Raw genomic sequence first — 22,288 nt, forward strand, 5'->3', positions numbered from 1 at the left:
GCAAGTCACCTTTGTTAAGATACAGCAGCATACCACACACAAAAGCAGTAATCATGCCAGAGATTTTGTTTTATTGTTTACATGTACAGAATTGAATGTGTGAGTACAGCATCTATACAGAAAGCCCACGGTCCATACAGCAAAAAGACACAACACATCTCCTCACACTATGTACAGATCTGTGTCATGATCAAGCTTGGGCCACTGGCACACTCGGCTTAACACACAGCCACTCAAGGTTCAAAACAGGTTGATGGACTCTAGATGTTCACTGACAGATAACACGTGTATCAGTGTTACTGGATTAACGTTACCTAAAAGGGGGTTCGATGGAAGAAGAGGTCACATTAGGATTGTCTGAAGCGAATCTGAAGCCTGAATCTGAAGATTTCCATTTCAGACACCGGAACTGTCTATTAAACTATCAACAGGTTCAGCCCATGACGAATATTTTCTAAAATTTGGACCGTGTCTTTGTTTGATTTGATGCTCAAATTAAAAGTGATGCTTATTACGAATAAAAACAAAAGTACGATCACTAGTTAAGTGGTGAAACGGTTAACAGCACCACGTTGGTCCTGAGTTTAAGTGTTTCAAGTGGGGATCGTCGCAACCACAGAAAAAATAACTGCAGCTTTAGATGACCAGAGATTTACTTAGCAGCTAGTAGTAAAAAAGGTTTTGAAAACTATGCGTTAACTTTGTCTACTGGGGTAAACAAAGTTCTTAATGTTGTCTACCTGATGATTTCAGTATTTTCTGGTGTGCAATATCTAAATCCCATGAAATACTTTTTTGAAATTCATGTAGTGATACTGTTTGCAGGTGATCTTGGCATGTTGTTTAATTGTAAGAAATGAAAAAGAAAAACATTTCAGATGTCATATAAAACAAATAAAAACAAATGAGGACTGTGGAAGTGAGATTCAAATTAAACGTCTCGACTGAGTGCCTATATTAAAAACCGTCTTGACTATACCAGTCTTAAAACACATATCTGTCTCTGAAATGTAACTGGTTCTGAAACTGAAACTGATTCTTGCTTTCTTCTGTATTGTAAAATGTAAAATTATAACTTGACTTGTAAGCAAACAATCTCAATCCCAGTGTGTTCAATTTGCTTTGCATACTATGTATTGCACAACTTTATTTGGTGAATCAAAATAATAATTTCCATGACATTATCTATTGGAAACTGCAGTTTATCATCTGCTCATTTCAAGACTGATCAGATTAACAAAAAGATAACACTTCAGTGTTAGACTGCTAATTCAGACAGTGTTTTCACTTTACATTTTGAAGGTTCATATTACAGAGAAAAAACTGCTTACTGACTGAAACCTCACTTATAATTTATTCGTGTTCACATCCACAATGGTCCTCAATCTGAACAGATGACACTGAAGAAAAAAAAAAAACACTTTCCAAAGATGTTCATGAAATGCGATTCGTAACAATTTGTGTCATTCTACATATATTTATCTTAGCTTTAATACACTGGATTTGTTTCGACTAGGTTGTGCCGTAATACTGTATATTTAAAACATTTCCTACGTTCCCAGACAAAATCAACTGATTATCTCACTCCTCAATTCTTAAAGGTTTTAGGCAGAATTAAAATAGTTAAATGTATATTTGTCTTTGGTGGTTAACCTACTGTTATATCAAACACAGAGGACTTTTTTTTTTTACCATTAGCATTTCTTCGTGCAAGGGAATCAAATTGGTATTTAAAGTAAAAAAAAAAAAAAAAAAAAAACCTTACTGTCACTGACAAACTCAGCAACCTCTCACTCTTAAAGATGATTTTCCAGTCACCATATAGTGTCATATAAACCAGTTTCACCGTAGACCTCATTAGGGAGATTGAGATGGCTGAAGAAGTGAACACTGCAAAAAATACTGAGACAAGGGTTAGTGTTTTATTCGTCAAGTTGATGTCTGATACTGAGCCGACACTCAATCGGGATCAAATCGAGTGGGGACAATGACAAAGCAATAAGCTGAAAGGTGAGGGGGGGGTCAGGATGGAGTGGTTTTATGACATTTTCGCATTTGGAGTGCTTGTGTTTCATTGTGTGTGTGTGCGCCTATGTTGTGCAGATGTGAATACGTGTGTGCATCAGAGTTCTGTACCCACTGCTTCAGAGAAAAGGATTTTGTGAGAAGCACAAGGCCTGGGGAGAGGGGGGGGGGTGGGGAGAGACAGAGCACCAGGCTCCTTTGTTCTCTGCTCTTGGTTTTGTCGTTAGTCCAGCTGTTAGCCAGAGGTCAGCGGAGTGAGACGCTACGCCAGGGAGCGCTGGCGAGGCTTGATCCTAGGATAGAGCTGAAAAGACAAGGGAGAAATGTTTAAGATGCATTTCCAGTACTTCAAATGCAAAAACGTGCAGGTCCTGTGTTCACTACATACTTCACTTCACTTCACTTCATTCTTTCTTTCTAAACTTTAGAAATTCATTGACCTACTAATTAATTAAAACAAAAAAGTAATAATCTATCATTTATGATTATAATTTAAGATTCAGACAAATTTAACAGTCAACTGGAAGAACAACCCATGGCATCTGATTTTTCAAATAGTCTATCCAACCAACCAGGCCTTCTGTAAGGCGATTAAGTAAATTTCTAAATTCTTGATTAATCTGATGATACATTTAGGTTAAACAAAGGCTAAACAATAGTTGAAACTTTCAATTCGTTTCCTTTAAAAAGTAAATATTTCAGATTCTTCCTCGAAGATACATTTGTTTTCCCTCAATCAACTAAACCATTAATCTACTTTATTTACCTCATCTCATCTATCACAATAATATAAATGAACTTATTATACTAATAAACTAGACAAATGTGTTTTGTTGTTACCCCCAGCAGGTTGCGGGGCACGTAGCCCTCGTTGTCTTCAAGTCGTGCCCACCACCACTCTGTTTCACTGTCGTCCTGTCGCCGCAGAATGGTGATGGCATCGCCCTCGCTGAATGACAATTCATCCTGGTTCTGAGCTTCATAATCCCACAGAGTGTAGACTGTCCCCTTGTTCATGACACCCAACTTCTCCTGAACACCTGTATAAAAGAGTCAGAAACAGACAAATTAATATCTTCATGAATCAGTTTCCTTACTAATTTACTACATATTTTGTACAAATCTCTATTAAATCTGGACTAATACAGTTGAATGGATAATGACAACTGTTTTATTTTGAAGTGAACCTGTGTTTTTAAAATTACGTATGTTCACCCCAGAATAACTGGTGGGTTGTTTCTCACCATATAAAAACTGGGAGCACTGGATGTAGCCCTCTTCCATTTCTTCGCATTTATCTGCAGCAGTCTCCACATCACTAATGGTGCTGGCAAAGATGGCTGCTCCTGACTCAACCAACAACTTGCACAGGTGAACACTGTTACAGGAGGCGGCGCAGTGAAGCGGAGTCCTGCAGAAAAACAACAACCAACAGATGAATTTAAATGGATTTAATCATATAAAACCAAACTGAACTACATGTCTTTTACATCTGTGTCATTACCGATCTCCTGTGTGTCAGAGATGTTACACTCACCATCCGTCACTGTCTGCAGCATTGACGTTCACACCAAAATCCAGCAGGAACTTGACTATGTGATGATGTCCTGCACACACTGCATTGTGAAGGGGTGTAATGCCTTCGTCATTGGGAGTGCTTGGATTCTCCACCTGGAAGCAACAAGGAATAAAAAGATGAGCACTTATTCTACAAGGACATACACATTGATGAATGTACACAGCATACCTCATAGATGATCCTTTGGACTAGGTCAAACTCTCCCTCCAATGAAGCATCCAACAGAAGGGCTAGAGGGTTGAACTTCACTCTGAAACCATGACCAGTGCGCTCAGAGTTTGGCTTCTTCAGGTTTGTGCGCTTCTCCTGCATCGGTTAAAAGAGGGAGATTAAATCACAACAGAGAATTTGAGTGAGTTTGACTGAGAGTCTTCACATACATAATAAATTTCAATATTTACTGAAAATAACTGTTTAAAAGCAATAATAAGTCTGTGTTTCTGTGTCTCACCTGTGGCTGTGAGATCACCGTGCTACCTTCCTCCGGGGTAGAGACCTCCTGCAACAGGCTGGGTAGCAACACCTCAGAGCTTCCAATGTTGTTGTTGTCATCTTCAGGTCTTTCTGCTTCAGAAGACTCCTCCAGCTCTTCTGGTGGGGAGGGCAGCGGCTCGTTGTCATTAGCATCAGTAGATGGAGGCAGAGCAACGGAGCCCTGCTCCTCTGGCCCTGGTGGTGGTAGTGGCGTCTCAGAGGGGAGGTTGCCATTGTCTGTATCAGCCACTGAGTCACCTCCCAGATATCCAGGAGGATTAGCTGGCTGATAAAATGGTGTTCCGCTACCTGCACCGTTGCCACCTCCTGACCCACTGACTCCATTTCCTTCTATTCCTCCTGCTAAAGTGTTGAATCTCTGGTAAAGCAGTTTCTGGATGTTGGGTCCACTGGGGCCTTCTGGTTCAGTTATGGAGCTACGCTTCTTGAGGGGTCTTGGAGCATTGGCCAGCTTTTTACGGAGCACCTCAAGATCGGCATCACTTTGGTAGCGCAGCGGCGAATGTACCATGGGTGTTAGCTTAGTGGGGCTGAGTGGTCGTGGGATGTTCTCCACGCTTGGAGGAGGTGCTGATGGCTCCAGGTGATGAAAGCCCTCGTGATCAATAAACTCTCCATCCAAAGTGTCCTCACTGCCAAGTTGACCTTGGAGCAGTGGGAAGGCTCCAGTGTGGGCGTACGGCAGGGGTGACGGGGGTGTTGAGCTGGAGGGGAGAACAGGCTTCCCATAAACTAGAGACAAGAAGAGAGTCATTGGTAATTGTCATCATTTTAAAAATATGATAAATGTTGATAAATGCCTGGTGTAATCTGACTGGGTGGTGACACTATATCACAACAAACAGCTATTAGTCCAATGATTCAAAGTAAAAAACATTTTTTCAACAGGAACATCTATTCCAACTCAGTTCTTACCTGCTTTGAGGGCCGGCTTGAGTGGCTGGCTCTTTGGCGCTGCCTGCTGGAGGTACATGTGATAGATGGAGCTTGAGTTCACTGTAGGTGGGCCTTTACGGGGCGACTGAGGACGTGATCCTCTGTCTGGCATGAATGGGCGTACCGCCACAGCTGGTGGGGGATCTAGTCGTTCACTCAGCCCAGGAGGGAAAAGCGGTGCATTAGGCTGGAAGGTGGGGCTTGGTGGCACGCTGATACGCTGTTGGATCTGCTGCGAGGATGAGCCTGTGGAGGTGGGGGCACGGGGCCAAGCAGGAGCTGGAGGGTTTGGGAGTGGGCGAGGAGGAGGAGGGGGAGGTGCATCCTTGCGGCGCTCTAAAGAACTAGCGGAGCTTGCAGAGGTGAGGTGGGAGCCATAGGGAGGTGGCTGTGGCTTGGATATGGCAGGGGAGGACATGGCCATTTTGGGGTCTAGCACCTGTGAAGAAGCAATAATTTAAACATAAATAACCTCCACTGAAAACAGTGTTTTGTACAAAAGTCTTGCATTTATATAATTTTAAACTTCAACTGTAACATTTTCCTTATGGAAGTGAAATTACATCTTCAAAAAGGTCATCTTTGTAAACTCTACAGGGGATCAAAATGAAGAGAACGAACCTTGTCTGCACTTGGAGTGACGGGGGAGCCTGAGGGAGGGCTCTTGCCCTGGGTATCAGTCCCTGAGTCTCTTCTCTCAGGAGGCTTTAGTGTTGTGCTGGTCTTGCCTAATGTAGGCCAACCAGTTTCATTAGCTAGGGCACAAAAAGGAAACAATAAGTGTTTTGGAAGAAAGAAAAGACGACCTCAGTCCCACTGAGGAATGACTGAGGCTGTATGAGCATAAATCCCCTTTACAGCTAAGGACAGTAACAAACGTATGTCCACGAGACCTAGGTCAAAATGGTATTTTCTTTCCTTTTAATATTCAAAAGTGTCAAATTAGTGTGAATATTAAAATATTTGTAGTGGTATTTGAAAAAGGCATTCATTACAATATACACATAAAACATATATCTCTACCATTTTGACCTAGAAGGGGTATTAAATGGACGGTTCAGGATTTTGTGAAACCAATCCTATTAACCAAACACCATTAAAGGGCATTCAAACACAATCCTTTTTGACTTGTTAATGTGAATTTTGGCATCTTTAATATTTCTAAGCAAAGCTACATATAAAGCAAGAGAAGAGGTCAACCAGTCACACAGATTCAATATGAGGCCTTTTAAGTTTCTTTTCATCTATACTATATATAGTATATTAGTTCATTAGGAAGCTTTAAATTTATAGTACTTCCACTACCACAGACATGACAGACTAACAATTACTTAAATTATCTAATTAGATAATAAATACACACTGACCTAGGGAAAAACATATCCAACCTGATCTCTTATAAGCCAACATGTCAGTGAGGTTTTCAGACTAAGGTTCGTTTTTCTAAAAAATCCCTACACCCAGTTAAAAAGTCCATGTGACCAGACACATTTGGCAGTTCTTAAAGAATATTAGTTTCTTCTCAGAGAAGAAATTAATCAAACCAAAACACTTAGCCGTAATGTGAAGGGGAGATGTGGATCAATAGGACAAAAATCCTGAGCCTTCATAACAATGATGACAGCGAATGTATGTCCATTAGTTTTTTTCTACTCTGTACTTGTATTCAGTTATGCAGCATTTTATTTTAGTTACCTTTGGCAATTAGTAACTAAACTTAAATTAACAGAAGATTCAGGGATGCATGGTACTGTAAGACTAAAGTGAGTTACTTAAAAAAAACACGTAGGAAAAAAATAAAAGTACCTTTAGACAGTAAGGACAGGGTGAAAAGAAAGATGGAAATAAGAAGACAACAAAACAACAGCAATATGTGTGGGACAAAATGATAATATGGTAATAAATAAAGCTGCAGTGTCTTTATATCGTCTGTTTTGTCTTTAAATGTAGCAAAGCCAGGGAACAATAATGACCGTGGCACTGAGAGTAACCAGAGTCTAAAAAGGAAATCCTAGATTACCAGGAGTGATTCTCACAGCTTGCTTGTTGAGAAGATGTGGCATGAAAATTAAGGTTAGACAGGCTGGAAATGTTAATGGCAATTAGAACAAAGCACACTTTTTTTTTGGACTGCATTGAAATAATGTAAATTTATGAGACACTTAACTCATTGAACCTTCTCAGAAGTGTACTAACACACACAGGATCAGCAGTGCTTTGTCAGTGACACGTTCTTTATAGGAGGTGTGATGTCAATTACAACTAAGAGCCTCAACTTCAGTAGATTGAAAAGAGTTTCAAGATGGCGCCCCGCTACTTCTACATCATGAGCCAGTCTGTAGAGGAAGCACTCCAAATGAAGTGTCAACATGTGCTCTCTCCAGGTCAGAAAAAAATGTCTCAATGCTGCACTGGCAGGAGAGCGCAATGATGCCAAACAGTCAGCAATTACTCAATTAACCAGGCACAGATGCTCATCTCCTACACAGCTGTGCATGTAAGAGTCAATCTGTGTCGTGGAGAAAATGATGAAGCTGATCTGTTTTGTGATTGGGGGGAATCTGATCTTGGTATTCTTAAATATCCAGTGAGGAATCTCTTTAGATTTTATGACTAACTGTGACAAAATAAGGCTTTAAAACTGAGAAAAAAAATACTGCAGTGCATGCTGAGGATCCTGTAGCTACAATCATGAGAAACGGTTCAGAAAGTGCCATCCCTCTGCTTATGCAGCACTGTGCACTCACGGGACGTGCCGTCAGAGCCAGTGGAGGCTCCAGGGTGTGATTCTGGAAGGGACGGTGGTACCGGGTCCACAACGATGTCTAAATCAGACACCTTCCAAGGGCCGGGAGGCTTTCGCACACCGTCTGCCCCAGGAAGAGTTTCCCCCAATCCCACACCCACAGTAAAAAAAGACACGTCATGAAGACAGGACAGCACAGACACATGACAGAGGAGAAAAGGGAGGGAAGCACAGTTTACACGACACAGGAAGAGAGTGAGGTTAGACAGGAAGGAAAAAGAAATTACAGAAATCCAGTTCAGGCAGAGAAATCACAGAGTAGTCAAGTAGGAAGGAAAGAGATAAGAGTTCAGGCCCACGAGGGAATTTCAGTCACAAGGTGTTCATGCACATGTTAAATGTGTAGTGGTGTGAGATTTCCTCCTCTGGCACGACAAATATCCACACTCCCCTATAACTGAATTAAGGAACCATATATTTTTTTTTTTACTTTTCAATCTATATTTCAAGACAAATGTACTCAAATGTTCAACTAAAACGTAAACCCTAAAGATAATGGTATCCATTACTACGGTTCTCAACCAACCTGATTTGGTACGACCAAGGTTGGCTTGATTATTGACGCTGAGGGTCTGGGGCTTCAGTGGGTCAGGTGGCATGGTGTAGCCTCCTTCTTGTCGACCTGGTACAGGGACCTGTATGTATGGCCCAACAGCAGCAACACGGCCCAGGGTTCCAGGAGCAGGCTGGGGAGAGGGAGGCCCATTGGCTCTGTTTAGCTGTAAGAGGAGAAAGTCATAGAGGTGTTTACAAGTTAATATGTAGAGAGAAATGCAGTAAATAACTGTCTGGTTATTTGAGTCCTTTTTTTTTTTTTTTTTTTTAAAACAAAATCATGAAAAAGGTCAAAAATAGCTTAGGAGATGTGTCAAGCACTTCTAGTCTTACAGGAAGGTTCTCTTTTTGACGTGCCTCAGCTTTTTTCTTGTAGAGGCGTTCCCGCAGCTCGCTGATTCGCTTGTCCATGAGCGTCACTTCCATGTTGCGCTTGTTCAGAAGCTCCTTCTGTTGCTGCAGCTTGCTGTTTTGCTCCTGGTTCAACTTGTTCCGAATCTGATGATGTAAAAATTGTGCATACTTATAGAGATTCACTACAACAACAGATACGGCCGACTGCGTAATCTGGTGTAAAGCAAACACAGCCTTCACTATTATTTTTTTAACCACACAGTACCTGAAGCTCCTGGTAGAGTTTACGCAGCTCCAAGGCCGCAGCACCTGTTACTTGGCCTCCCAGGGCTGTCTGTATGCCGTTGAGCTTTCCTCTCCGCAGGTCTTCCAGCTGCAGGCTGAGCTGCTCCACCCTCAACACGGCGGCCTGTAACTCTGCCTGCTTCTCTTGGAACAGGCCGCTAACCTGCTCAATCTCTGCCGCTGAGTGAGGAAAATGAAGTTATCATGTCAGTTCGTTCACAACGCAGCAGTTTGGCAAATAAAAGTACTAAGATCTGTTGGTATTTAAATTGGCAAGATGTCTTATTTGGCATGCTTGTGACAGACTGGGAAATATCTCCAGGTGAGATAACGCTTGATACAGATTCAAATACTTGTTGACTTGATATTCAAATATTATGAAACCATTACAATAGCACAACCTATTTTCCTATGCCTCCAATTTTTAATGGCCTATTCAGACACAAGGATATGAGTGCCTATAAAATAAAGTTGGATTATGTGCATATTATAATTATACGTACACAAGTTGCCATTGATGACCTTGCTGTAGTCCACTTGGCCTCTCATCGCCCGAATCTTCTTGAGCTTTGCCTCCTGGCTCTCCACACGTTCCTTCAGCCTCTGCAGCTTCTCCGCCTCTGAAACGGTTTGCTGCTGGCGCCGCTCCTGCTGCTTCAGGTAGCGCAGACGTTGCTCCTTCAGAGAATAAAATGTAATAAAATTTTGTTGAAGAAGTAGGTACTATTAACAAGAGTTTTTTTTATTAACTCAGTGTTTGTGATTGAACAAACGTAAAACCAGCAACACATCACCCAAGTTTTACAAAACATCTCTGCATCAGACATACCAAAAGCACAATCTGTCTCCTGTGTGCACTAAATGAAACATATTGTTACATGACAGTTTGAATTCTGAAGAAAGGGTCACATCACTTCATCTCTAAACCCAACTGAGAACTGCTCCAGTTAAGGTCCTAAAATAGGAAATGACAGGCAAAGGTTTCCAAATCACTGCAGGGCTCCAAGTGTGCCCGCTTTACAGACACAACAAAGGCAATAAATTGTGCGTCTATCCGCGGGTCTACAGTGGGCTTCATCTTGCATGACCGATCAGCACAGTGGTCAGACCGTGTTAGTGTAGTTAAAAACCTACACAGATTGACAAGGCAGACTAGCTGTCTGTCGCCAAACTCTTTATCCAGCCACTAAACAAAATCAGTTCTTTATAAGCAATGTGGGGCTGTAAGTGGTTAGAGACAGGTACTATCAAGATACTGAATAAGTGACATGCAGTACACAGTGCAGGGTCGTTGCATGTGTTTCTCTGCTGAATGTACGAATTAGAAGTATAAATTCTGACAGACTGGACAATCCCAGCATCATGACTCATACTGCATCTCATCCCTTTTCTTACATAACTGTTTGCTCCTGTTTCAGGTTATGGGGGGACTCTCTGGATTGGTCCATTTTCTATTTAATGCTAATGTTGAGCTTTGTGTCCTAGACTTACCTGAGTTCAGACTACATGACCTAGTATAAGACTTACTAGCACCTTCCCGATCACCTATGCACAGTATATCTTGCAAAATGTTAAAGATGCCATAATGGTCAGGCTTCAACGTATCGCAAGTGTCTGCAAGAATTTCTGATTATGATTCCCATTATAATATTCTGGGAAAGGACTAAGAAGAATTAAGACAGACTTATCTTACTGTGACAGTCAAGACAGAATGTTACCTTTGCAACGAGCATCTGCTGCTGAGCCTCAATTTGCTGCTGCTGCCGATTGGCCATCTCCTGCAGCTCTGACAGCGTGAGCTCAACACGCTGATTCCCCACCTAAACACACATAAACATACACAAACGAGAACAGGTCAAAACAGGTAGACAAATAGACTGAGACAAAGAATCAGAGATCAGGCACGTACAGAAAGGAAGAGGTGATTAATGGTTGGACCATTCCACATTAATTGACTAATATTAAATTTTTGTTATAATAAGACATTTAAGAGCAGTTTGCAACATAATAAAGGCAGAAAAATACATCCGGCATAGAAAGTTACTTAAAGTAAAATTGTTGCATAATAAGAAAAACTAAAACTAAGTACAAAGAAACGAGTTACACAAAAGAGCACTTGCAGAAATGGTTTTAAAAGATGTCTGATTTTGGCAGCCAGAGGGTCAGACATCGGGAGAACAGTCAGCAGTGAGAGGTTTGCTCTGCTTTCTCCACAACAAGTCTGCAAAAATCGTTATTAGTGTTGAGACTCAAGTTAGTGAGCAGGGGATTTGAGGTTCTGAGGGCTATATGTCATTTGGTGTTTGTACACGTCCTCATGTTACCCACCAGGGGGGGAGAATACTGAGCAGTAACAGTGAAGCTATCATCACATTACACAAGTGCACAGGAATAGAAGAATAATTTACTATACTTTTCTTTTATGGCAAAACAAAACATGAATCTATACACCAGGAAGCTGTGATGTGTAAGACTGTCTTTAGGATAATATATTAAATATCTGCTGACTACCGCAACTGGAGAGCACGGTTTCAATGACTGGATGTGTGCACTGTTTGTGAACTAATAAAGCAACGTGAAAGCAAAAGACACACATTTCCAAAAGCTAAAAGGATGATCAGCATTCATTTTACTGTTAAATGAAAGAAAACTGTTTAAACCTCTGTTGAATACACTGAACAGTTTTTATTTACGATGACTTAACTTTTTAAGTTTTTATAATGCTGCTGGTTTTGTTGGACCAACAGTCCAAAAGCTAAAACTATTCAGTTTACTCTCACAACAGAGAATGAAAAACCATAAATCATCACAGCTCAGAAACTGGAAAAAGCTGCAGTTTGGCAAACTTGCACTGAAAAATGTTTCACCTCAAGAAACGGTTTAGATAAAAAAATTTTTCTTGAGCAAAGAGAAACCAGCACTTGCTGTTCAAAAGGCCATGAAATAAAGCTGGCTATCACATTCAGCCCTGTTTTCACCAAACCATCACTCTACAGAATTTCCTATGAAGAGTTTCCTCAGTCAACACAGCGGCAGACTACTCTGACTACAGTGAACACAACCAAACTACAAGCAGTACGGAAGTCTTTGCCTTTCTGAAAGTGTGTTCAAAGCCAGAGAGGGAAGGCTGTGTTGAAAATGTCACAATGCTTTTTTTCCCCCAGTAACAGACTGAGAAATGTATAAAACTGCTGCAGCATTTTTGAAAAAGTTTAGAGACTAGTAAGTGGTACTGAGAAGACGACAACGTGAAAAACTGAAATTTCCAGATCAAAAATCAAGACACTGCTCTTATTTAGAGGTTAATAAAACTGCAGATTCATTCGTAGAGCCAAATCTTAATCCTTGGTAATGTTGTCAAATTGCTTATTTTGTTTAACCCACTGTGGCGGAGCAAAATATATTTGATATTAAGGACGAAAAATGCCAAATAAAAGCAGAAAATCATTACATTTAAGAAGCTATACACAGATCGTGTTTGCTATTTTTGCTTGAGAAATCACTGTAATGATTGAGCAGATTAAATCAGATGTGTCAATACTGCTAATAAGCTGGAAACTATGAAAACTATAAAAGAAATGAAATGCGTTTGATCGTTGTAGTATTCCCGTAAGGCACCTCTGTTCTTTGTGAGGCAGTGTCCTCACAAAGAGTGGCGTGGGGGGGGGGGGGGAGTTGGGCAGCAGCCCATGGAAAAGCCAAAGAAATGATCCTCTTAGGACCCGTTATATCATCCATGAGGCTGACCGATATAATCCTCTAAATCAGATATTAGGAAGTAGCTTGGACACAAATGAGCCTCGGCACTTGGGGGGTTAAGAGGAGCCGGTCGTGCAGCAGTTAACGTTTTACCACTTTGTGTGAACGAGTGGTGTCGCTAATATAGATGTTTTTACTATAGTGTAGCTTTAATGGGTTGATGAGACTTTCTCAACACAAACAGTCAAAAGTTGTAGATTTTCAGGATAATAAAAGAAATGGCTTCTGGCTGCTCTTGTGCTACACTAATTTATTCTTGAAAACAAAAACCACAGGCCCTCCAACTCCTGCTGTGCTGGATTCCACCGTCCACCTTTAAGGCTGAATTAGCTACAATTCCTTGACTACAACACTTTTCTATTGTAAAATCTGGGACAGATGGACAGAGAGAGAGAGGATGCCACGCCAGAGGCTGCTCTTATCAGAGTCACTCACATCTACTAGCACACATCCTAAAGCTGAAGAGGTGAACATGCATAACAGTAGGTACACCTGACGGGGAAACAGGCCGAGTCTGGAAATTGAGGAGTCCTGCAGCACCAGGTTTTTTGAGGTTACTCTCGAACAACATCAGAATCTGCATTAATTATTAATTATTAAGAAACTGAACCAACCAAACCACTCTGGATGCCTTTTGTTAGCATTAGAAAGCCACTAAAAGTAAAGTTTTTTAATGTGGTTAATTTGATTTGTACATTCGAACAAATTTGTTATATCACCGCAGTTCCTTTACATTTCTACTTAGAGACAATTCAAATCTTGCTAATGACGTCTCACCCCATTCTCACTGTGCTTCTCTCCAGTGTTTCCACTCCTGCGACTCGTCTGGTCCTGAGACTGCTGACTCCCTGCAATGAGAAACAGTAACTGTCTGTGTGCACAGGCGAGCATGCACACGTGCAGATTCAGAGGCAACCACCATTGTCAGGAGTAGTTTGAAAATGTACTGACATGACAGCAGATGACAGTGGGATTTAAGAAGTGGGACAAACACTGCTGACTGAAGCCACCTAACCCAAAGTTACAGTTCATAAGAAAGGCTTGATCAAAAGAGGAGAATAAATTATTCAAAACACTTCAACCAGCTTTTTTTAATGACCAGATATCTTCATAGTACTTTCACTGCAAATTACATTTTATACTTAGTCATGTTCAGAATTTAAATATGAATAAAACCAGGATCACATTACAATGGTTCATGGTCTCTGTCACCAGCTTTTAGAGATAGAGATGAGGGGGAGTACACACCTTGATCACTGCTCTCAGTTGGCGAATCTTCATGGCGGAGGAAGAACTTGACCTCTTGTTTCCGAGGCCCCCATTTCTGCAAATGCTCATACATCATGTGCTCGAAGGGGATCGCTCGCTCTGCAGAGACAGAGAGTTTGAGGAAAAGGAGAGTAGACTAATCAGTTTAGACCCTTTTGCTCAATATATTTTGCTGCTTAACAATATATTGAACAAATACTCTATGTATAAACAGTATTTTAGATCTAATTGAGGAGTGAAATCCTGAAGAAAACTGGTTATGCTGAGATTGATGGATAGCTATGTGTGCTAAAAATGTCTTTGGTCCTTTGCAGACAGCACTCTGTGGGCACATAGAGACTGAGGGACAAAGACAGAGGTTTTAGGAGGTTTCGGGGGCAGACGGCAGCATTGTCAGGCACCAGCCGTATGCAATTGCATAACGTGGGTTAATAAAGCCCTTGGCTGGGATGTTGTTTTCAGCAGGGGAGTGGCCCCTCAGCAAAAAAACGCTGATAACACGGGTGTGTCGGCACGATGATGGGGATGGGAGAAAATCAGTTGAACCGAGTGGAATCTGTAGTGGCAGTGCCGTGGACTGTATTGGCACGTAACCCTTTTTTCTGACCTACAAACGAGTATGGGAACAATATTTTTGTTAATACATGCATTTCTTCTTTTTGAGGCTGTGACTTTTCTCCACCCATAGAGTCATGTACACCTCGATTCTGCACTTTCTTTAATAGAGTGCTTGTTTTTAAATTAGTGAGAAAAATTTAACTGTAGTGATTCATAAAATGATTGTGCATGTAAGTGTCAAACGCAGTTGATAATAGAGTTTCAGATTACTTCACCTTCAAGGATTACTTATAACCCCGACCAAGTGTTCTTTTTAACCTGACGTAGCACTGAAATCTGATTCCCACGAGAAAAGACGCACTCATCAGGCTGAATTCAGGACAATGTCATGCAGTGCTGGAGATTAACAGGCTTTGACACACAGTTTTACCACAAGTTCTTACCGTTGCCTCTCCAGACCTCAGCCAGGTGGCAGCCACTCTCGCCAGGCTCTTTGCAGAACTCAACAACATCGCGGCATGTCGTCTCGGGGGTGATGGGCACCTCAGTCACAGCCTGTTCCCCATCGCTGAGGTACACTGTCAATATCATCTGAAAAAGCAATAAACAGATGAACCTTCAATGATCCCATTGGGAGTAAATAAAACAAAGCAAAAGGAGTTGGTGTAAGAATTAAATTACCTGAACTGTTTACATAAAAACAGAGTGGCGCAAATGAGAAAGTGTGCAATAACCTCACAGTCTGGCTAAAGGACAAAGCTTAAGCCATTCTTGTGTTGTGACGCTAACTTTTGCCGTCCACCAGCCTCGTCTGCTAGTTTCAGCTGCTGGGGTACTCATGCCTGTGCCTGCCACATTTCAGCTTCCTATGATTAGTGCCTGCCATAGCACTGAACAAGCCAATACACGCAACTGTCTGCACTCATGTATTAGTAAAAGTCTTCATGGTCCTGTCTCGATACCCTTCAGGATTTGTTGACTCTGTGTAAATATGAGAAAACTGCAAATGTATCCTAAATTCTATCTTGTGTATACCTGCCTTTCTCCACACTAACACTTTTCCACACTTTGCTCAGTCTGATAGAGATAAAACAACAGGACTAAACAAATGCCTTCTGTTGAGACCAAGTAATCCGAGTTAAAAAAGCTGGCTTTGTCAGGTAACAGCAGTGTTTGTCATGAAGATGGCGTTATCGTCCATTTCATGTGAAAAGAAGACTAAAACATGTTGACAAAACATGTGCTTATAGTGGCTTTATCATAATTTTCCACCAACTTATCATTAAGTCACTGTTAAGTGAGATGAGGTGATGTAACAATGTGAATGCAACGTGAACATTTGACTTGTCCATATGACACTCTCTCCAGTTGGTGTCTACAGTTGGTGACCATCTAATTGAGAGAAAATAAACAAAAACTCCTAGACAAACATCTTAATCATCTTAATTATTGTTATTATTTTTTATTATTACTGCAAAGCAGTCATATTTCCTATGTGCACAGCATCTATTTGGACATGTAGCCAACATCACCAATAAAGAAGGAAATCTGGATGAAGGCAAAATCCAGATGGTCCAAGCTTCTAAAAACATATGTAAGAAGATTCAGTTGTTGCAAAATACTGACTCACTGGGTTTAATACTTCTGTGGCATTAAATACTAATCCACTTAGAATTCAGCCCTGTGATAGACTGGGGTCCTGTCCTAGGTCTTCCCTTCCTTTTGCCCAGTGACAACTAGGATGAGCTCAAGCACTACTGCAACCCATATAAAGTAGTTCACGGATGGATGGACAGAGAAATTATGTTTTTAATTTTGGAAAAAGACAAAAAAATAATAATAAAATAAAAAATCATAATACAACTTTAATTTTCTGCTAATTTAATTTGGTTTTTCATAGCTCATGTACACGATCCTTCTGCGATGACAGTCAGATTTTCATTGTTTCCTGTGGCACAAAGCACTCTGGGTGGCTGAGGTGTGCCTTCCTGTTTAGTGTGACAGTCCTCACTTTTTTTTGTGACATTACAGAAAAACAGGACCATGAAAAGCTGACGGAATAAAGAGCAGGGAACAACAATGGCGGAAAAAAAGGTTAAAAAAGAAGCCAGGAGTGGAGGGATGTGGCACAAATGCTGTGCTTGAAAAGTGAAGGTTTATCCAGTGCAGGTTCAGCGTGAGTTCAGCTTCTATATTTCTAAAGCTCTTCTAGATTCTAATATATTTGAATAGTTTGCTTTATACAGGCCATAACAGGGAGGACATTGAGCCAAAAACTAAATCAAGTATATTGCAAAGAAAACCATATGAAGGTTAAAACGAGAAGCGAATCTGCCGTTTAAAAAACAGCAGCTACAACAATATGTTTACACAAAGTGACGCACTTAAATAACTAATACACAAAGTTTGTAGAATGACTGATTTCAAGATTCAGTCATAATGATGATTTCTAGTCAACCTGCTTTGCTTAGTGAAAAATATTAAATGGAAAAACTGCAATGTTTTATGCACGCCCTATTTGTCTTTGCACTTAAATACGAAAGTAGTGAAGTGCATAGCTGTACGTGTGGCCCCAGGGTGCATCTGTAGTGCTGCAATAATTATTGGTGTACGCCACTGTCATGTACGATCTAGCGTTAGTCACTCAGTTACCTACAGTTTATTACTCCGGGAGTTTCTCCGAGACAAAGTGACTCATACTTTGTAATGATTTAAGTGTGTGATTCACTGACATTTTCTGCAGCAGCCCAACTGAATTGATATGATTACTTGTGCTTGGAAGCCCCTGGGACTTCAATCAGCTGATTTTGGTTTTTGAAAGCTTATATTTTGGCAAATTCAGAATCTAAAATTAATCATATTGTGCTACAGCAGTGCTGTGGTTCTAATTCACACACAAACAAAAACAAACAGACATCCATCCATATAAGCAATACATGAGCTCATGTTCCTTTTTTATGCACAGACACACTGCAAGACCTTTAAGACACTGACAAAATGTTCTAAGTACAATGGATATAGTTATGTCTACATTTTAATTCTAAATAATTATTTTGCTAATCCCCACAGGATGCTGGAGTGCTACCAGCTGCATAATAATATACAACATAGTATATGAAAAACACAAAACAGCCCAATGAGGTCAGCAGCAACATCAGTCTGAATGCAGATAAGACTGACGGCATTATGTGGATTTGTTCTGGAGGAAATTATAGGTTACATGGAATTAGAGTGGGCATATTTGGTGAATTCTTATTTATGTTTATGTTTCCTATGGGCACTTAATGTAAGACGTATCACAGAGAAGACAATGCAGTAAAATAAAATGATCATGCTTTGACAAATAAACAACTTGCTTTCAACACAGGCCTACATATCAAATATCATTAAGAGCACGTGTAAACAGTGCGTCAGTCAATCTGCATGAAGAATCAACCAATCAGGCACGGTGAGGTGCAAATATGTGTCTAACTGTACGAGGGCCGACACAGAATATTGTCAAACATACCCACACATCAGCAGAAAGTACCGAATCATGACGATGCCTTTCACAGACAACATAGAAAATAATACTCCAGTGACCCAGCTCACTGACTGTGTAAGGAATACGAACCGCCCTCACTAAGTTGCGTCTGCCCATGTTCTTGGCTCTCTTGACGGCCCTCCGTTTCCTCCTGATCTCCTTCTTTGGTGGCCGGTGGTGCTCCTTTGCCCAAATGGAGTTCTCCTTGGAGAGGCTAATGAGGCCACGCAACACTATAGTCACAAACCTCTTCATTGTGGCACTACCGCTTTTGCAGGCATGAGACTTAATTATTATGCCATCCCCGAGCAAACCTCTGAAGCCGACAGCGGTGTGTGCGTTACAAAAGTGCTGCAGAGGAGACTTGGGAGGAAAAAACACTTGCTGTATGTGTAATTCAGGGAGGGAGGGAGGGAGGAAGAGAGGGAGCTAGAGAGAAACAAATAGCAAGACGGAGAGAGAGAGTGAGCAAGAGAGAGACAGGGTGGTGGGTGGGTGACGGCTAGTCCGTCTATTGGATAAGTGACCCCGGGATGTGCCGCTGGCAGTCAGACCAACAACTGACAGGCAGGTCAGGATACTATCATGCAGAGTCAAGAAAGGGATGTTCTTTATACTGAATGTTGGCAATAGACGACTAGAAAAATCCAGTGTCCCTCTCGCTATGATATAATGCTACAGTGGGCATCATCTGAAGATAAGGGCATACTGTATATCATTTAACTTCAGACAGGGATGCTTGGCTGGCCTGATTCAAACAGACATTTCCTTTGGGAATTCTGTCATTTTATTGGAGTTGCATAAAATGAACAACACATTCAACTACAAATATCTTATCTTGTAGCTTAGCACTGTACACACTGCTGCACACAAGCTGTGCTGGATTCAAAACTGACATTTCAAAAACATGCTTCAGGACTTGAAGTAAAAGGCACTTGTGCTGCTTCTGACTTAGACATAGACACAACTATGATGGCCATACAATTCAGTTTTTCTTTTAATTCCAAAAATGCTTTTATTTCTTTAATATAATTATTAGGCATCTACAAGATTTAGTAAGCTGTTAAAAAAAAGGAAGAAGAATGTTTCCCTTTGATTGAAAGCTTACTAACGTGCACTAGTTGAAGGCATTAAGAAAGTCTAATTAATAATGTATACATCTCTAACCAATAAAAAAAGAGCCCAAGCAGGTTTAACCAGTGGGGAGTTGTTAAATAAATCAATAACTTACACATTTATCTATTGAGTGAATTTGGGGACAAGCCTTATGACAGTAATATTAACATCTTTAACTGTATTATAGCTTCCTTTTTAATAATAAACGCTTTACGATATAACTTTGAGAGCATTTCAAGTCAGCATATCTCCTAAAACAGGAAAGTGACAATAAGATGCAATGTTTACTTTTCCTGTAAGTCACGCTCTGCCCAGCTCCACTGTGTGAGATTAATGCCACTTGACAATCTACTCAGCTCAAAAGTTCCCCTTAACAACAGAGCATTAGTCGACGCAGCCACACAGACCTAGATCTGCCAAGGTCTCATTGGCTACTGGAGTCACGCGAGAACCAAGTGCGAAGCTGCCTCTCTGCTCGACTGGCTCTTTGACTCTGATAGCCTGTTGGTGCCAGAGGGTACAAACGTCCACCAAGGCTACCGTTGCAGTCAGTCCTGTGAAGTTGATGGTAGCAGTAAATATGGAGATACTCTGCACTCCTGATAACTTACAAGCGACTCTGACTTTGTGCTTTTGAGGCTACTTGTAGAAAATAAACTCAATGTTTTTGCGATGTGTTGTTATTGTATTTACAGCCAACGCGTAGGTGAATCACCTCCATTTATGGTGACACCTCACTGAACCTGCTGTAAACTTATCCTGTATCTGAGCTCACATCCTCCTCCCTGAAGGCCGAACAGGTTGCAATCAGTATTCCCACACTGCTGCGTTCTCAGCACTAAAAGTCACAAAAGAGGTCCTAACAAAGCACCACTATAATAGGGTTGCCATTCACGTAGTCTATTATTTGCAACACAGAGCATCTTGAAAATCACACAAGGCAAAACAAAAGAATGAAAAAAGTTGAAAGCCTACTGTACCTAGGCTTTAAATATAGAAACTGCATTGTTTCAGCATTACTCATCCCGCATTCATTATTATTATAGTGAAAGTAGAGAGAGTGAAGTTAACCTATCCCATTTGGTATACAGTATTGTAAGTCTACGTAGTCCTGCACATATTTGCTAGCATGGACTATGTGTTCAATCCTCTGAGGAAAACATGCTGTATTTGCTGTGCTAAAAGAATTTAGACATTACAGATACGTCACAATCCACATTCATTAAGTTGTCGCAAGCACTGTTTACGTTTGCATTTCAGTCACTGTCCCCATCAACATGAAAAATCTATGGCCAGTAACTATGTTCATCTTGTCACTGAGATACAGTAGAAAAGATAAAGTCACAGGAGATAAAGTTATTTTTATAAAAAACAACTGGACACGTATCATTCTTGCTTGAACATGCAACCTGTGTGTACATGGATTGTCTGAGAATTAAAATATATCCTTCATGTGCACCGGGTTCTTTCATGCTAAGGAGGCACAAAACGATCACAAATTAATGAAGAATAGCAAAGATTAATAGCTAAATGTGCATTCCCCAATGTACACAGCACCCTATAATAAATGACTCCAGTGAAGAGTATTAGATCTGATGATGTTCACTTTGCGCATGTATGGTTGTGGAAAGGTGGTTAGTCCCATCAACAGCTGTGGAAGCACAAATATAAAATGACAGAATAAAAGAGACGATCTCTTTTAAGCAAGGAGAGCAGGGGTTGTGTTCACTTACCGGCATCATACTGGCAGCACTGGCAGGTCAGAACCAGGGGTGCATCGGCCAGTTGATTTAAAGATCACCCACTTATCTTCAGTGGCAACACCGTAGTCATCCAAGACCCAGCTTGATAGTAATAGGCTCTGGTTTTTCCAATGTGACAACCAACTGGGCCTCAGTCCTCTCTGTAAAGCAAAGCAGAGAAATTCTTTATAGTGTTAAAAAAGCTCAACCTTTAACGTATTTACTTCACGCGACCAGGCGTAAATGTAAACGGCCCAGGCGTGGCTCTGAACAGCTGCTGCTACAAACAAGCCGATGGTTAACTAGCTAGTCAATGTTAGCTCGCAGAGCAGCACTTAGGCGTGTCAAAACAAATGACATGTAATGATGTGATATTACTGAGTAAACCTCATGATTATACTCACCAATGTCAGAGACAATTCATTGCTTCAGCGAGTAAATCTCGGTTGCCGTACTGTTGAAGCCGAGTAGCTTGACGAGCCAGCTGTCAGGCAGCCAGATAGCGTTATCTCTACTAGTGAGGTGTTAGCTGTGTTAGCTGGTTTGCAAAACGGCTAAATGACGGTATGCAGGGCAATCTCTCCGCTCTCGTCGGTTCTTTAGCTTAAATTGGCTGCACATCGGTACACGTTATCGATGGAGTGTGTTTCAAGCAAAGGAAAAGCGAAACATGTCCATCCTGATCGGCTAACTGGTCTTTTTACGGACGCAGTGAATCATCGTTAGCAGGTTAACGCTGCTAGCTGTCGAAAACAAATCGCTGTATCCAGTTGTTGACGGAGGGGGGCGGGGCTACGGAGCAGCGAGAGTGACGCGACGACGTAAATGTCAAGAATCTTACGTCATCGCGTGCCTGGTTTATCATCTGGTATTATTATTTCAGAAATAATCACAGCAGGTCAGTGAAGTTAAATCAGGCTGAGAAAGCATGTTAGTAAAAGGACTTTGGCTGTAAAAACGTTTTAGCAGGGAGAAAAAACTATTTTACAGCATATATTGGTCCTTTAGAGGTACTGAAACAGGTACAAAATGGAGTAGATGTGTCATAGCTAATTAAATATAAGTCACAAGAGTTAAACTATGCTAAACTAAAGAAGATAAATATTTTTTTTTAATTAATTTATTTTGGTGAGGAGAAAGCTGTATTTTATGGTTTAACCCCAAAAGAGTGAAATAGAAATAATCTGAGGCAGGAAAAACACCCAGCAAAGTATAAGCTGTAATAACTGTGCTTTACTTTATTATAGCCTATGGTCCATTAAAACAGGGTTGTAAATGTATCTTTA

The 22,288-nt window shown here is 40.9% G+C and overlaps 1 protein-coding gene across 2 annotated transcripts; it reads right to left on the bottom strand.

Annotated features, from left to right (window-relative positions):
- Positions 1-54: 54 nt before the first annotated feature.
- Positions 55-21,804, bottom strand: ppp1r13bb (protein phosphatase 1, regulatory subunit 13Bb). Of its 2 annotated transcripts, none has more exons than XM_026341321.1 (18): positions 21,407-21,804; positions 20,994-21,163; positions 15,065-15,212; positions 14,043-14,162; positions 13,572-13,642; positions 10,754-10,855; positions 9,539-9,713; positions 9,016-9,215; positions 8,754-8,894; positions 8,368-8,560; positions 5,657-5,790; positions 5,015-5,474; positions 4,056-4,831; positions 3,773-3,910; positions 3,563-3,696; positions 3,270-3,436; positions 2,866-3,065; positions 55-2,329 (listed from the first exon to the last, which is right to left on the bottom strand). In XM_026341321.1, the coding sequence occupies exons 2-18, from the start codon at positions 21,000-21,002 to the stop codon at positions 2,288-2,290; spliced, it is 3,210 nt and encodes a 1,069-aa protein (XP_026197106.1). In that variant the 5' UTR covers positions 21,003-21,163; positions 21,407-21,804; the 3' UTR covers positions 55-2,287. The 2 variants fall into 2 exon arrangements, with proteins under 2 accessions (XP_026197106.1, XP_026197105.1); XM_026341320.1 differs by having other exon boundaries at positions 8,730-8,894.
- Between the last annotated feature and the right edge of the window lie 484 nt (positions 21,805-22,288).

Source organism: Anabas testudineus, chromosome 24, assembly GCF_900324465.2.
Source record: "Anabas testudineus chromosome 24, fAnaTes1.2, whole genome shotgun sequence".
In the NCBI taxonomy this organism is placed as follows: Eukaryota; Metazoa; Chordata; class Actinopteri; order Anabantiformes; family Anabantidae; genus Anabas; species Anabas testudineus.

Excerpts from the sequence above, each read along its gene's own strand:
- ppp1r13bb (XM_026341320.1), bottom strand. Across the intron at positions 8,895-9,015 it reads AACTCTACCAGGAGCTTCAG|ATTCGGAACAAGTTGAACCA; the intron begins GTACTGTGTGGT and ends TTACATCATCAG. Across the intron at positions 2,330-2,865 it reads TGCCCCGCAACCTGCTGGGG|CTCTATCCTAGGATCAAGCC; the intron begins GTAACAACAAAA and ends TTGTCTTTTCAG.